We start from the raw sequence: 14,853 nt of genomic DNA on the forward strand, positions 1-14,853 counted from the left end.
TTATATATATATATCTTCAAGACGAAAGTGAGTATATAGTCCCACTTTTAAACTCTAAATATTTCGGGATGAGAATACATGTATTTTATGCTTTTACGATATGGACACAAGTAACTGAAAAATATATTCTACGTTGAGTTATACCACTGGCATACTTCCCTGTAGCTTGGTAACTAATATTTACAGCGGTATTGTAAACGCGAATCCTGTTGATAGATCTATCGGGCCTGACAACCCCAACCGGACTGGACGACCAGTATTCAACGGTTGCACAGTACTTCGTTTCGTGACTACACTTGGTACAGTGTAGTAAGATTTCATATTAAAGGGAATATGCGACGTGATTAATTGTTAAGTATGGTTACCAAGTGCTCAACCACTTAGAATATTTTTATTAAACTGTTTATATACGAAATCTTGTGGTCTATATATATATTGCTGCCGGCACTAAACCTATATCTCACCAACTTTATGTTGACCTTTTAAAACATGTCTATTCTCAGGTGATTTCTAAAAGCTTCCGCTGCATTATGTTGAATTTGAGCAGGATCTTGCGTACGCATATTTGTGTCAAAAATAAGACTGCATATCCAAGAACTTGTGTTGTAAAATATGCTAGAAATCGTGTTGTTATCATCATTTGTAAAGTTTGTAAGTCGAAGATTATCGCTAAACGATAATCATCTTTATTTCGTCCAAAGCTTGTATCAAAAATAACAATCATGGTTTGTAATGTATAATATATGCAGTTTTTCTTTTAAAAATGTCGCATATAGAGGTCAATACCTCGCAATGAAATCATACGTTATCTAACACGTTCTTACGGTTAAGGACGGGTTATGACATGTGGTATCAGAGCGGTGGTCTTAGCGAACCAGGTTTGCATTAGTGTGTCTAACTGATAAGTCGTTAGGATACATTAGTAAGTCTGGACTTTGACCGGGTCTGATTTAAAAACCATTGCTTATCATTGTTGGTTAAAATTTATATGTAAATATTATGTAGTACTAATGGGTTAGTTGTTGTGTGATAGATGTCGGGCTCAAAACTTGTTATCACATTCAGCGACTCCGAACCAGAATCTTCAGATGGTGTTCCAGTCATTAACCTATCCGATGACGAAAATAATATCTTTGGGGAAGACTCACAAATTCCGGATGAACCGACTATAGAGAACCCGGAAAGTGAACCCGAGGAGGAAAGTGAACCCGAGGAGGAAAGTGAACCCGAGGAAGAAATACAGGAAATTACAAAAGAAGAGTTCGAACTAGGAAAGAAACGAAAGGCTAATGAATTAGAAAATTCAAATCCTGAGTTTAATAAGGATGATGTGGCACCAACTCCACTAGACACTACCACCCCTATTCCCGCTATTCCTATTCGTTCTATCCCGACATCCAGTTCTTCAGTCCCACAGCCAAAATATAGGCAGATAGCCAGGATAAGCGTTAAGCGATTCTTTGAACCTAAACGTCCTAGAAAATAGACCAAACGATGCGCTGCCGTATTAAACCATGGGATCATATAATGTTTTGTATAATATTATTAGTGTGGTTTGCTTAATGTTCGATGTAAGATAAGCATATGTAAAATAGTGAAGTGTGAAATGCAATAATTTTCCATGGTTAAGTATTATTTAGATGGTAGTAATTGATTCTGTACTAAGCTATTAAGTATGGACATTAACGGGTAGGTACTACCCTAGATATAATTATAAAACGCTAATAAGAAGAAAAGGCTTTTATAATAATACCTGGTTCATATTATTAATAAGCTATAATGTACTGTAAATATACACTACATCTATAATATTCCATGTGAATAATTATTTTCTTTTCATTCTTATAGAAGAATATGGCGCGATTGAACCGAATGACGGAACAAGAAATCCAGGAACTCATCAATCAGCGAGTGAACGACAGAATGTTATGGGTCGAGGCTGCAAGAGGTGCTGCAGTTAACCCAAATCCTCGTGTGGGGTGCACTTACAAAACTTTTCAAGCTTGCAAGCCCTCATCATTCAGTGGAACAGAAGGACCGATCGGTTTAACCCGGTGGATAGAAAAGATGGAGACTGTGTTTAAAATCAGTGGTTGTGTTGAAAAGGACATGACCAAGTATGCATCGTGCACTTTACAAGATAGTGCACTCACGTGGTGGAAAAATTATGTGAAGGCTGTAGGAGGAGATGTAGCTTATGATACTCCATGGGAAGAATTCAAAATAATGTTAATCAACGAGTATTGTCCAAGGAACGAGGTTAGAAAGTTGGAAGATGAATTACGAAGCCTGAAGGTTGTTGGTACTGAAATCACCAACTACAATCAGCGATTCATGGAATTAGTTTTGCTATGTCCTGAATTGGTTCCAACCGAAGAACGGAAGATTGAAATGTACAAAGATGGTTTGCCCAAAAAGGTCAAGGCAAATGTTACAGCATCGAAACCTAAGACAATTCATGAAGCTATAACCATGGCAAACGAGCTAATGGATCAGGTCATCATGGATAAGAAAGCATCCAATACTGATGTGAAGGTATCAGGTAACAAAAGAAAGTGGAATGGAAATTATGATCGAGGTAACCAACAACAATCTTTTAAGAAACAAGAAACCACGCAAGGTGCAGGTAGTGGTTCAAGCTTTGGTTACAAAGGACAAAATCCTTTATGCAACCGTTGTCACAAACATCACTTTGGTTACTGTAGTGTGTTATGCACCAAGTGTAATCGACAGGGTCATCTTGCTGAAGATTGTAGGGCTCTCTTTACAAATACAAATGGTACCAAGACTCCTGCCACCAATGCAAATAGAACTGCTTTGGCTACCGTTACTTGTTTTGGGTGTGGAAAACAAGGTCACTATGAGAGTCAGTGCCCGAATTTAGAGAAGAATGTCAGACCTGCACGTGGGAGAGCATTTGTTATTAATGCTAGAGAGGCACGCGAAGATCCGGAGCTTGTTACGGGTACGTTTACCATTAATAACTTATCCGCGTCTATTATATTTGATACTGGTGCTGATAGAAGTTACGTGTGTAGAGACTTTCACGCTAAATTGAATTGTTCATCATTACCTCTAGATGCTAAGTACATGATTGAGTTAGCTAATGGTAAACTAATTAAAGCCGATAAAATTTGCCGTGATTGTAAAATAAATTTAGCCGGAGAAACATTTAAGATTGATTTGATACCCGTAGAATTAGGAAGTTTTGATGTAATAATCGGCATGGACTGGATGTCCAAAATAGGAGCTGAAGTTGTGTGCGCCAAGAAGGCAATTCGCATTCCTCGTAAGGATAAAACGCCAGTAATGATTTATGGAGAGAAGGGTAACTCAAAGCTAAAACTCATTAGTTATTTGAAAGCTCAAAAGTACTTGAAGAAAGGGTGCTATGCTATCTTAGCACATGTTAATAAAGTCGAAAAGAAAGAAAAAGAGAAGTGCATCAATGACGTGCCTGTGGCAAGAGATTTTCCTGAAGTATTTCCGGAAGAGTTGCCGGGATTACCTCCATTTAGATCTGTAGAATTTCAAATAGATCTTGTACCAGGAGCTGCACCGGTTGCCCGTGCTCCATATAGACTTGCACCGTCCGAGTTAAAAGAACTTCAGAGTCAGTTAAAAGAATTACTGGATCGTGGATTCATACGACCAAGTACTTCACCGTGGGGAGCTCCAATTTTATTCGTCAAGAAGAAAGACGGATCTTTCCGAATGTGTATAGATTATCGTGAATTAAATATGTTAACTATCAAGAATCGGTATCCACTACCGAGAATTGACGACTTATTTGATCAACTCCAAGGATCATATGTTTATTCGAAAATCGACCTAAGATCGGGTTATCATCAATTACGTGTCAAAGAAGAAGATATACCGAAAACTGCTTTTCGGACACGTTACGGTCATTACGAATTTTTGGTCATGCCGTTTGGATTGACGAATGCGCCAGCTGTATTCATGGACCTCATGAATCGAGTTTGTAGTCCATATTTAGATAAGTTTGTTATTGCTTTCATTGATGACATTCTTATCTATTCCAAGAGTGAGCAAGAGCATGAGCAGCATTTAAGTTTAATATTAGAGTTGTTAAGAAAAGAACAGCTATATGCTAAATTTTCTAAATGTGCTTTCTGGTTGAAAGAAGTGCAATTTCTTGGTCACGTTGTTAGTAGCAAAGGAATTCAGGTTGATCCAGCAAAAATTGAAGCCATTGAAAAATGGGAGACTCCTAAGACAGCAATGCAGATACGCCAATTTTTGGGTTTAGCCGGTTATTATAGAAGGTTTATTCAAGATTTTTCCCGAATAGCTAAGCCGTTGACAGCGTTAACACAAAAAGGGAAGAAATATGAATGGACTTCTGAGCAGGAGAGTGCATTTCAAATACTGAAGAAGAAGTTAACTACCGCGCCTATATTATCGTTACCAGAAGGGAACGATGATTTTGAAATATATTGTGACGCTTCGCGACAAGGTTTTGGTTGTGTTCTTATGCAACGGAAGAAAGTTATTGCATACGCATCCCGACAATTAAAGATTCACGAGCGGAATTATACGACGCATGGTCTAGAACTGGGAGCAGTCGTGTTTGCATTGAAGATATGGAGACACTACTTGTATGGGGTTAAATGCACTGTGTTTACTGATCATAAAAGCCTTCAACATATTTTTGATCAGAAACAGTTGAACATGAGGCAACGTAGGTGGGTCGAGTTAATAAATGACTATGATTGTAAAATTCGTTATCATCCCGGGAAAGCGAACGTAGTGGCCGATGCTCTAAGCAGAAAGGAACGAGAACCAATCCGAGTTCGAGCAATGAACATAAAAATTCGCATGAATCTCAACTCACAAATCAAAGAAGTTCAACAAGAAGCACTCAATAAAGAAAACATAAGAAATGAAATAATGAAGAAGTATGAGAAGCAACTCGTTATACGGGAAGACGGAATTCGATATTTTGCAAATCGTATTTGGGTACCGAAGTTGGGTGGATTAAGGAAGTTGATATTGAATGAGGCACATAAGACAAGATACTCGATACATCCTGGAGTTGGAAAGATGTATCAAGATCTTAAGACACGTTATTGGTGGCCTAATTTAAAGACAGACGTAGCAACATATGTTGGGGAGTGTTTAACTTGTTCCAAGGTCAAAGCAGAACACCAAAAGCCGTCAGGGTTACTTCAACAACTAGAAATCCTAGAATAGAAATGGGATGGTATTACCATGGATTTCATCACGAAGTTACCAAAGACTGCCTGGGGTTACGACACCATTTGGGTGATTGTTGATCGTCTCACCAAGTCTGCACATTTCTTGCCTATAAAGGAAACGGATAGAATGGAGAAACTATTACGATTGTATATAAAGGAAGTTGTTTCAAGGCATGGAATACCTATTTCCATTATATCTGATCGTGATAGTAGATTTACCTCAAAGTTCTGGCAAGCACTACAGGAGGCACTAGGAACTCGTTTAGATATGAGTACCGCATATCATCCGCAAACGGACGGGCAGAGTGAAAGAACAATTCAGACTCTTGAAGATATGCTCAGGGCATGTGTGATCGATTTTGGAAACGGATAGGATAAGTATTTACCGTCAAGCGAAGGCGTTATGTTTAGAGGTTTAAGGCAAGGTGATCCTTTATCTTCGTTCTTATTCATTCTTGTAGCGGAAGTTTTGAGTAAACTTCTATCCAATGATTTGGGTAACGGGAATCTACAAGGGTTCAAAGTTAATAACTCTTTAAGAGTCAATCATTCGCAATTCGCGGATGATACAATCCTATTTGCATTTCCGTCGTTTCAAGAGTTATCTCGAATAAAGGAGCTACTTACATCATTTTCTCATATGTTGGGTCTTAAGATCAATCATTCAAAAACAAAGCTTTATGGCATTCACATTTCAAGAATTGACTTGAGAACCTTTGCGGACTTTATGGGGTGTGAAGTAGGATCATTTCCTTTAGATTATATAGGGATTCCAATCGGATTCTCTAGTAATCGGGTTTCCATGTAGGATCCTATTATGTTGAAGTTTAAAAGAAAGTTAGCCGGATGGAAGGGTCGTTGTATGTCATTTGGAGGAAGGTTAGTTATGGTCAAAGCGGTTCTTTCTAGCCTACCGTTACACTTTATGGCTCTTTATAAAGCGCCCGTGTCGGTAATTAAACGATTGGAATCTTATCGAAGGAATTTCTTATGGGGCGGGGATTGTTTGAAGAAGAAAACGTCTTTAATTAAATGGGAAACCGTATGTTTGCCTATTGAATCGGGCGGGCTAGGAGTGTCCCCTCTTCGGTCAAAAAACCTTATTCTTTTAGCAAAATGGTGGGCAAAGCTAAACTCGAATAAAGTTCACATTTGGCGTGCGTTGGTTTGCTCTTCATTTGGTCGTTCATTTTTCGGTAAGTTAATTAATAACTGTAACGACCCGCACTTTTTCGATCGTTCTATATTTATAAGATTAATATTTACATAAATTAAACCTTACCAACATGATAAGCAATCCAAATTGTCGAGACTTATGTTTTTCGAAAAGAGATTTACACAACGTTTGACCGTCTAGTTTGACCGATGATATCACGAACTATACAATATATGATAATTATACGTTTGTATACATATATGTATATATACATGTTTAACATGATTTAAGGATGTTTTAATACCTCATTTTGTATTAATAACAATAAGTTATAAGTATATTTTGAAACTACTAACTTAAGTTTTCAAAACGATAACCATACGTAACGTTATTTGACTTAAATACTTATGACATATAATGTTTATACATATATCGTATAAGTAATGTATTTAATCATTTTTAAGGACTTAAATACATAAAAACCATATAAGTATATTCACAAAAGATAGCTATATTTGAATCCTCGTTCCGTTTTCACAAGATTTCTATACGTATACTTAGGGTATATGTACCCGTATAAATACGCAGTTTCTAGAAGTTTTACTATTGAAAAATACCAATTATTAGACTTCAATTATATGATCTTATCAGCCTTTGATTAGTCAATACATGTGGGATCATATATGAGGACTTTTGAGCTAAAAATCAAAAAAATAAAGTCTATATATACATATACATATATACGCCTATATACACATATGCACACTTTCATAACAATTTTCTTTCAAGTTAAATGATCTTCTAAACTCTCTTATCTTCAACCTTCAAGTGTTCTTCAAGGTCCTCATAAGTTTTTAGCTTCAAAACATCACTTAATCATCATAAGAAAACCCTTACAAAAATACTTCAAGAAAACCTTCCAAGAACACCAACTTACTTCCAATCTTTCATCCACTTCCATCACCCTTTTGGTTCTAGGTTCTTACTCCTCTTTTACAGCAACCTTGTCCAAGGAATTTGAGGTAGAATCTATGTTCATAACCTTATTCGATTCATATATATATAGCTATCTTATTTTGTGGTATAAAATTTTAACAACAAGAACATAGTTTGAATGTTTTCAAACTTGTTTGCAAACTAAATAGATCCTTCTAACTTAACTTTTAAAATACTCCAAGACCTGTAATATAACTTAAATATATGCTAATTTAACAAGGTATAACTTGGTTTTTCAAAGATTATCTTAAAAACTGTTTTACGACGTCGGAGTGCCACCGGGGACTGTTTTGGGTTGGATAATTAAAAACTATCTTAAACTTTGAATTGGAGGTTTATGTTCTGGAAAAATGATTTTTACTATGGATATGATAACACATAAAAATTCCATGATTTAATTCAAAGTATAAGTATTTTTAGAAAAATAATCATTTAAGGTTGTTTACATAAAGGAAAATGTTTAACTTCATAAGTTTCACTAAAGTTTCACCTATGCCGTGTGATTTTGAATACAAACCAAGGTATTTTCAGTTCATAGTCTTAAAGAGGGACTCGATCCAAGGAGATGGCAAGTTGAATCAACGAAAACGGATTTGTAACGAAGAAACTATGACCGAAACAAAATTGGTTATCCAAGACTTGTTTAACTTCGGGATTAATTGGGAAAAATTAAATAAAATCACATCTTTCTAAGATAACATGATATTTTATATAATTCAATTTTATATGGTTCAGGATCACCCGTAAACAACACGAGAAGATTAATCATAAGATCCCATGATTGTACGCAACACGTCATTTGACAACACCGGTACTTTATGTACGCAACACGTCATTTGACAACACCGGTACCGTGGGTCAAGATTAATCTCGACCAATACATATACGATGGGGTTTTATTTATTTCGTTGGGGGTTTTATTTATTTCATTGCGGGTATATTAAACATCTAAAAATGAACCATTAAAATTGAATTACTAACAACGAACTGCTAACTACGGACTAAGGAATTATTCAAAGTATTAAAAGTATAACAAGTATATATATGTGACGTTTGTTTAAAAAGAAAAGGTATTGATATATTATATATGGATAGGTTCGTGATATCAACCGGAGACCAAGTCAAATTATATATATATATCTTCAAGACGAAAGTGAGTATATAGTCCCACTTTTAAACTCTAAATATTTCGGGATGAGAATACATGTATTTTATGTTTTTACGATATGGACACAAGTAACTGAAAAATATATTCTACGTTGAGTTGTACCACTGGCATACTTCCCTGTAGCTTGGTAACTAATATTTACAGCGGTATTGTAAACGCGAATCCTGTTGATAGATCTATCGGGCCTGACAACCCCAACCGGACTGGACGACCAGTATTCAACGGTTGCACAGTACTTCGTTTCGTGACTACACTTGGTACAGTGTAGTAAGATTTCATATTAAAGGGAATATGCGACGTGATTAATTGTTAAGTATGGTTACCAAGTGCTCAACCACTTAGAATATTTTTATTAAACTGTTTATATACGAAATCTTGTGGTCTATATATATATTGCTGCCGGCACTAAACCTATATCTCACCAACTTTATGTTGACCTTTTAAAACATGTCTATTCTCAGGTGATTTCTAAAAGCTTCCGCTGCATTATGTTGAATTTGAGCAGGATCTTGCGTACGCATATTTGTGTCAAAAATAAGACTGCATATCCAAGAACTTGTGTTGTAAAATATGCTAGAAATCGTGTTGTTATCATCATTTGTAAAGTTTGTAAGTCGAAGATTATCGCTAAACGATAATCATCTTTATTTCGTCCAAAGCTTGTATCAAAAATAACAATCATGGTTTGTAATGTATAATATATGCAGTTTTTCTTTTAAAAATGTCGCATATAGAGGTCAATACCTCGCAATGAAATCATACGTTATCTAACACGTTCTTACGGTTAAGGACGGGTTATGACAATAACGCTTCTACCTTTTCTATTGCAAAGACGTCTTCAATTTGGAAAAGTGTACTTAATCTTCAGAAAGACGAAAGCTTGGTAAATTTGATCGGCCCGAATTGTTGGAAGTGGAAACTCCGCGACGGTTCCCAAATTTCGTTTTGGCATGATAATTGGGTCTGAAATTCCCCTCTTCGCGACAAATTTCCTTGTTTGTATAGCTTATGCTCGATTCAAAATGCTTCTGTTAGTTCATTCAGGTGGCCTGAATTAGGCCGAGGAGCCCAAATGGGCTGGAACCTTCATTTGAACGGGCCGTTATCTTTGACCGAGTATATAACCGCATGCAATTTATATCTTGAGCTCTCTGACTTTCATTTGTCTTCCGGTGAAGACGAAATTATTTGGATTCCTTCGGGCTTGGGTGTTTTTAATGTAGCAGAAGCAACGAGGTTACTCGTTATTATGGATAACTCTAACTCACCAGATTGGAAAAATTTAATTTGGAACAATCGGGTTCCTTCCAAGATTTCTATCTTTCATTGGTTAGCTTGTAACTGTTGCGTCCCGGTTAAAGATACTCTTATCCGGAGACATATTTTACCGGCCAATAGCTCGTTTTTATGAGTTTGGTGCGAGTCCGAACCCGAAACGGTCGAACATTTACTTCTTCATTGTTAATTGGTGGAATGTTAGATGGGTAATTCCAAAATCTATTTTAGAATTTTCGGGAGATTAGTTTTATGGAATGGGTATCGGTGATAAAAGGTTTTGGAGGTTGATCGGGCCGGTCACGATTTGGTCCATTTGGTTAGCAAGAAATGATTTCATTTTCAACGGCAACTACACTTGTTGGAAGTCCATTGTTCAACAAATCAAGTTAAAGGTTTTCACGTGGGCGACTTATCACAAGTTATGTTTTAGTCATCAATTTTACGTTTGGGTTTGTAATCCCGGAATTTTATGTATTTCGGCTTAAGTTTGTTTAGCATTTGTATTATTGTTTCTTGGCCGAATGTCTTTTCTTTGTAATCGTACCTTACATCGTTTCGATGAAGGTTTATTAATAATAGTTTCTTTTTCGATGTTGGGAAAAAAAAAAAAAAAATCTGTTTAAAAACGCCCAATTTTTTATTATGAAATCGAGACATGCATTCGATTTACGCAGATAAACAAATTTACGCCCAATTATTAGATCTATATCGAGAAATAGAAATTCTACCCGATCATTATGGACTGTATTCGATTTAAGCTCAATTAATTGATTTCAGTCTATATACATTACTTCCGTTCATTCATTCCAATACAAACGCCAATATACGCAGATTTCAATCTTCTGTTCGCTTCTTCTCCAATCGTCCGTTGTGTTGAGATCGAGAGACTGTACAGAATTCGGTTTGTATTCTACTTACATATAAGCCTACGTTAATTACATACATTACATTATGAATGAAATCAGTATCCTGCGTATCTATTTAGAAATTAGGTTTTGATGACATTCGATTTACATTACATTAATTACTATACGGAAGTAATGGAACAAAGTTTTGATTACATTTGATTTACGTTAATTACTTATATCGATTAGTATATCTACTTTGCTCATGTTTTGGTTTTGACTATCTGTTTCTTATTGTTTTAGCTCAGATTTATTGTGAAAATCAAGGTAGTGTGGGTTTAATTTTGATACTAGTGTGTTAATTGCAGTCGTATATGATGTTAGTATATTATGACCGTAGTTTTCATTGTATGATTTTTATAGGGTTAGGAGATGTGTCACAAAGCATCTATAATAACTTTGTAGAATAATTGTGTTTGATTTGTTTTACAGAGATCTGTTATCTAATTGTGTATCTAAATGGATGATGTTAGTAATAGGTGTATTCATAGCCTTTCTTATGGAATGACATTTTCTACTGAGTTATTGCAATCATGGATATATTTTTCAAAATTGAATTTGATTGTCAAAAGAATATGGCTGATGCTGTAATTTGTAGGAAATCAACGGATGATATTACCAGTTTTTAACTACTTTTGAAATTTACTCACTTAATTTCTTCTATTATTGTTTAACTGTTGTCCTATTCGCGATGATTCCCTAACCTTACATGCTATATAATTTATTTGAATTATACCATAGGGTTGCAGCTCCAGAAATGAATTTGCAAGTATCTAAACAACGATATGTTGTCTTCTATTTTTCTATTCTAACTTTATAATGGTTTTGGCAGGGCATAAAAGGTGTTCGGATTAAACTGTCAATCCACCCTGTTAATCTTGTCCAACTGCAGTGAAGGTATCTACCTAATGAAAATATATAAAGTGTAGGTTAGAAACTGATAAAATACCATGCTACACTACACTTAGTATGATGATTAATTATAAGATGCATCAGTTTTATGCAGTTGGTCCTATTGTTCATGCTTCTGCCATGTTTGGGTGCAAATAAATAAGAAACTATAAGAGAAAAATCTATAAGCTTTGGAAAAAGTGTTTTAGGTCAAGTCAACTATAAGCCTGTTTTGTTGTGCACCTTATTTACATAGGTTTTGAATCGTGCTGGTAGTGAAGCAGGCAACAAGGGATCCTAATCAGCTTCGCCTGGTGTAAGTTGGTTTCTAGAGTTTTTGATTATGTTACGTTATACACGTTATGGTATTATGATATACCATAGCTGTAGCTATGGTAAAAATGTTTGATGCTTGGTTCATCTTCCGTCTATAGTTTTATTCTTTTAGTAATTGTATAGGTATATGTGTTTACATAGTTTATTTGTGTTTTTCATGCAAGATCTTCGATTGATATTTGTGGTGGGTGTAGTATATTTTATAGTGTGTGTTTGAGTGTTTTGAAAGTGACTATTAGTAGTTAGGATCGAATCTGCAGCCCTAATAAAATAGGCTATGCTGCTCTATAGATACTTTTCGAGCTGCTCTATAGTTTATTTAGTTCTTCTCATCTCGAACTTAATTTTGTAGCTCTGCATGGAGATTAATGGGAAAGTAGTGTCCATATATGGTGTACGGTTTTCGTATGGATATGGTGGATTTTTTTTACCACCTAATTCATCAGGTAAATGTGTACTCTAATTGCAAGTTCAAAATTATGTTTCTCATTGAGTTTGTGACTATTTATTATTATTTCCAAAACTCATGATGAATCCCTTGTTGTTTTAGTGTTTTACCAGTTTTCCAATATCTCGTATTCTGAGATTTTTGGTCTTTGTATCCAGGGTACTCAAGATCAGCTTATGTTGAAATGAAGGTAAGCTTTCACACCCCTCATCAACTAGAGATATAGGGATAGCAGTTTAGGTTCAGGTTCAGTTTCATCTTGCACAACCCAAATGTGCATGAAAAGACTGATGAAAACCAAAGACGTGGAGGAAAAAACTGATAAACTAAATATTTTAGTTCTACATGTAGTTTACAATAGTCTTTTCCTTAGTAGTTTGCTCTGATTAAATGCAGAAGTTGTGTAGCTTGAGTAATGGAGTCGAAGGTAATAACAAAGTGAGGCTAAGTATCCATCTTTGCTTTTTAAACAGCAAACTACAACTTATGTTGAATGTAAGTAGAACGCCAGAATGCGGTAATATGACATGTTTTAGCAGTTCTTTTTATTTGATTATCTTCTGAATTATTTGTTAAATTTGTAAATGTTTAATCTCTAAAATACATGTAGGCTGCTGCAAACTCTTCATTGGTTCTCGGAAGTAATGCAAAGACTCCCCCGAAAAAGGCGACTGTTGGTCAGATTAAGCCGTTGGAAGCACCCGGTTCTTTCATTAAGGTAGTTTGGCTTTTATTGTCAAAAAGTTTTCTTCAACTATAATCTAACTTGCTCTTTCTTTCATGAATTTTTATGCATACATAAGTAAGAAGCAAAAAGTATCTGGAGCATATCCCGATCAAAGTATTGAGCAACTTAATGATGTAACTGCTGTCTTTAGAGTGAATCTAAAGGTATACTTTGTTCTAATTACAAGGATGCTACATGTCATGTTAAACTATGAACTGATCCAATTACTGTTTTTGTAGGAGAAAGAACAATTATTTTCTGGGTCAAAAGAAGACATTCGAGTTTCAGAAGCTTCACAAAAGGTTATTCAAAAGAAGAAGAACGGCTAATTTTGCATCAAACACCACTTCAGAAGAAACTGACTGAAATAAGTAGAACATTTTATGTATAGATTATATAATTCAATGACTTTATTTGTTTCCAGCACAATTTGCAAGTATAAGGATTTGACATATGATATCAAATTGTTTGTACATTTATCAAATTGTTGTTACATCCTGGAAACACCTTGATTTTGTTTTAATATATAGTTGAGGTTTAATTGAATGCAATAACAATCATGGCATAATATGATAATTTGTATTATATTATGTCACCGTAAAAATTAACAATTGTGACCACTTTTTGGTCTCTAATAGAAAAATAGTGACCACATTTTGGTCTCTAATAGAAAATTAGTGACCACTTTTTAGTCTCTAATAAAAAATTAGTGACCGCATTTAAGTGTCTAATATGTGACCACATTTTGGTCTCTAAATTGCGACCATGTTATGGTCATTAATAACAAAAATGTGACCATTCTTTCGTCACAAATGGTAAGGGAGAGTGACTGCTTTTTTTCGTCACTAATATTAGTGACCATAATTAGTTGGTCACTATAGTGACCAACTCAATAATTTGATCTCTAATTTGTGACGGACATATAGTGACGAAGAGTGACCAACTTTTTTTGGTCACTAATTTGACTTAATGACCATTTTTGTATGGTTAGTGACCAAAAAGTCCTCGTCACTAAATTTCTAAACCCTAATATCTAAACCCTATAAACCCTAATATCTAAACCCTAATATCTAAAACCTCAACATACACTCGAAAAACACGATAATTGTTATTTATTAATTCGTCGAGCGTTTTCCCGCCAAAATAAAAGCATTTATCACAAAGTGTCTTTATTAAATGTTCATATTTTCATCCAATCTATAATGTTCGTGAATAAAGTTTTTTTTAAAAAACTAAAAAAAATTGCTTCCCCCGCTTCCCCCGATTGGTTACTTCCCCTTGATCTTACCACTATATATATATATATATATATATATATATATATATATATATATATATATATATATATATATATATATATATATATATATATATATGAAGTAACCAATCGGGGGGAAGCGGGGGGAAACAATTTTTTTTTTTCGTTTTTGAAAAAACTTTGTTCACGAACATTATAGATTGGATGAAAATATGAACATTTAATAAAGAAACTTTGTGATAAATGCTTTTATTTTGGCGGGAAAATGCTCGAAAAAGTAATATATAATAATTATCGTGTTTTTCGAGCGTATGTTGAGGTTTTAGATATTAGGGTTTAGAAATTTAGGGTTTAGGGTTTAGGGTTTAGGGTTTAGATTTAGAGTTTAGATTTAGGATTTAGATTGAGTTTTTAACACGAACGGTTTAGAGTTTAGGGTTTAGGGTTTTGATAAGGCTAAAAAGGAACATA

The 14,853-nt window shown here is 34.9% G+C and overlaps 1 protein-coding gene across 4 annotated transcripts; it reads left to right on the forward strand.

The window, feature by feature from the left end:
- The first annotated feature begins 10,460 nt into the window (after positions 1 to 10,460).
- Positions 10,461 to 13,614, forward strand: LOC139898112 (uncharacterized). 4 transcript variants are annotated; one of them, XM_071880823.1, is made up of 9 exons: positions 10,461 to 10,718; positions 11,555 to 11,619; positions 11,719 to 11,929; positions 12,302 to 12,395; positions 12,556 to 12,587; positions 12,797 to 12,892; positions 13,008 to 13,115; positions 13,201 to 13,288; positions 13,364 to 13,614. In XM_071880823.1, exons 4-8 carry the CDS (start codon positions 12,308 to 12,310, stop codon positions 13,201 to 13,203), a joined length of 327 nt encoding a protein of 108 aa, XP_071736924.1. In that variant the 5' UTR covers positions 10,461 to 10,718; positions 11,555 to 11,619; positions 11,719 to 11,929; positions 12,302 to 12,307; the 3' UTR covers positions 13,204 to 13,288; positions 13,364 to 13,614. The 4 variants fall into 4 exon arrangements, with proteins under 4 accessions (XP_071736924.1, XP_071736921.1, XP_071736923.1 ...); XM_071880820.1 differs by having other exon boundaries at positions 10,501 to 10,718; positions 12,794 to 12,892; positions 13,364 to 13,613; XM_071880822.1 differs by having other exon boundaries at positions 10,501 to 10,718; positions 11,870 to 11,929; positions 12,794 to 12,892; positions 13,364 to 13,613.
- Positions 13,615 to 14,853: the final 1,239 nt, after the last annotated feature.

This window comes from Rutidosis leptorrhynchoides, chromosome 3 (genome assembly GCF_046630445.1).
Source record: "Rutidosis leptorrhynchoides isolate AG116_Rl617_1_P2 chromosome 3, CSIRO_AGI_Rlap_v1, whole genome shotgun sequence".
NCBI classification, from domain to species: Eukaryota; Viridiplantae; Streptophyta; class Magnoliopsida; order Asterales; family Asteraceae; genus Rutidosis; species Rutidosis leptorrhynchoides.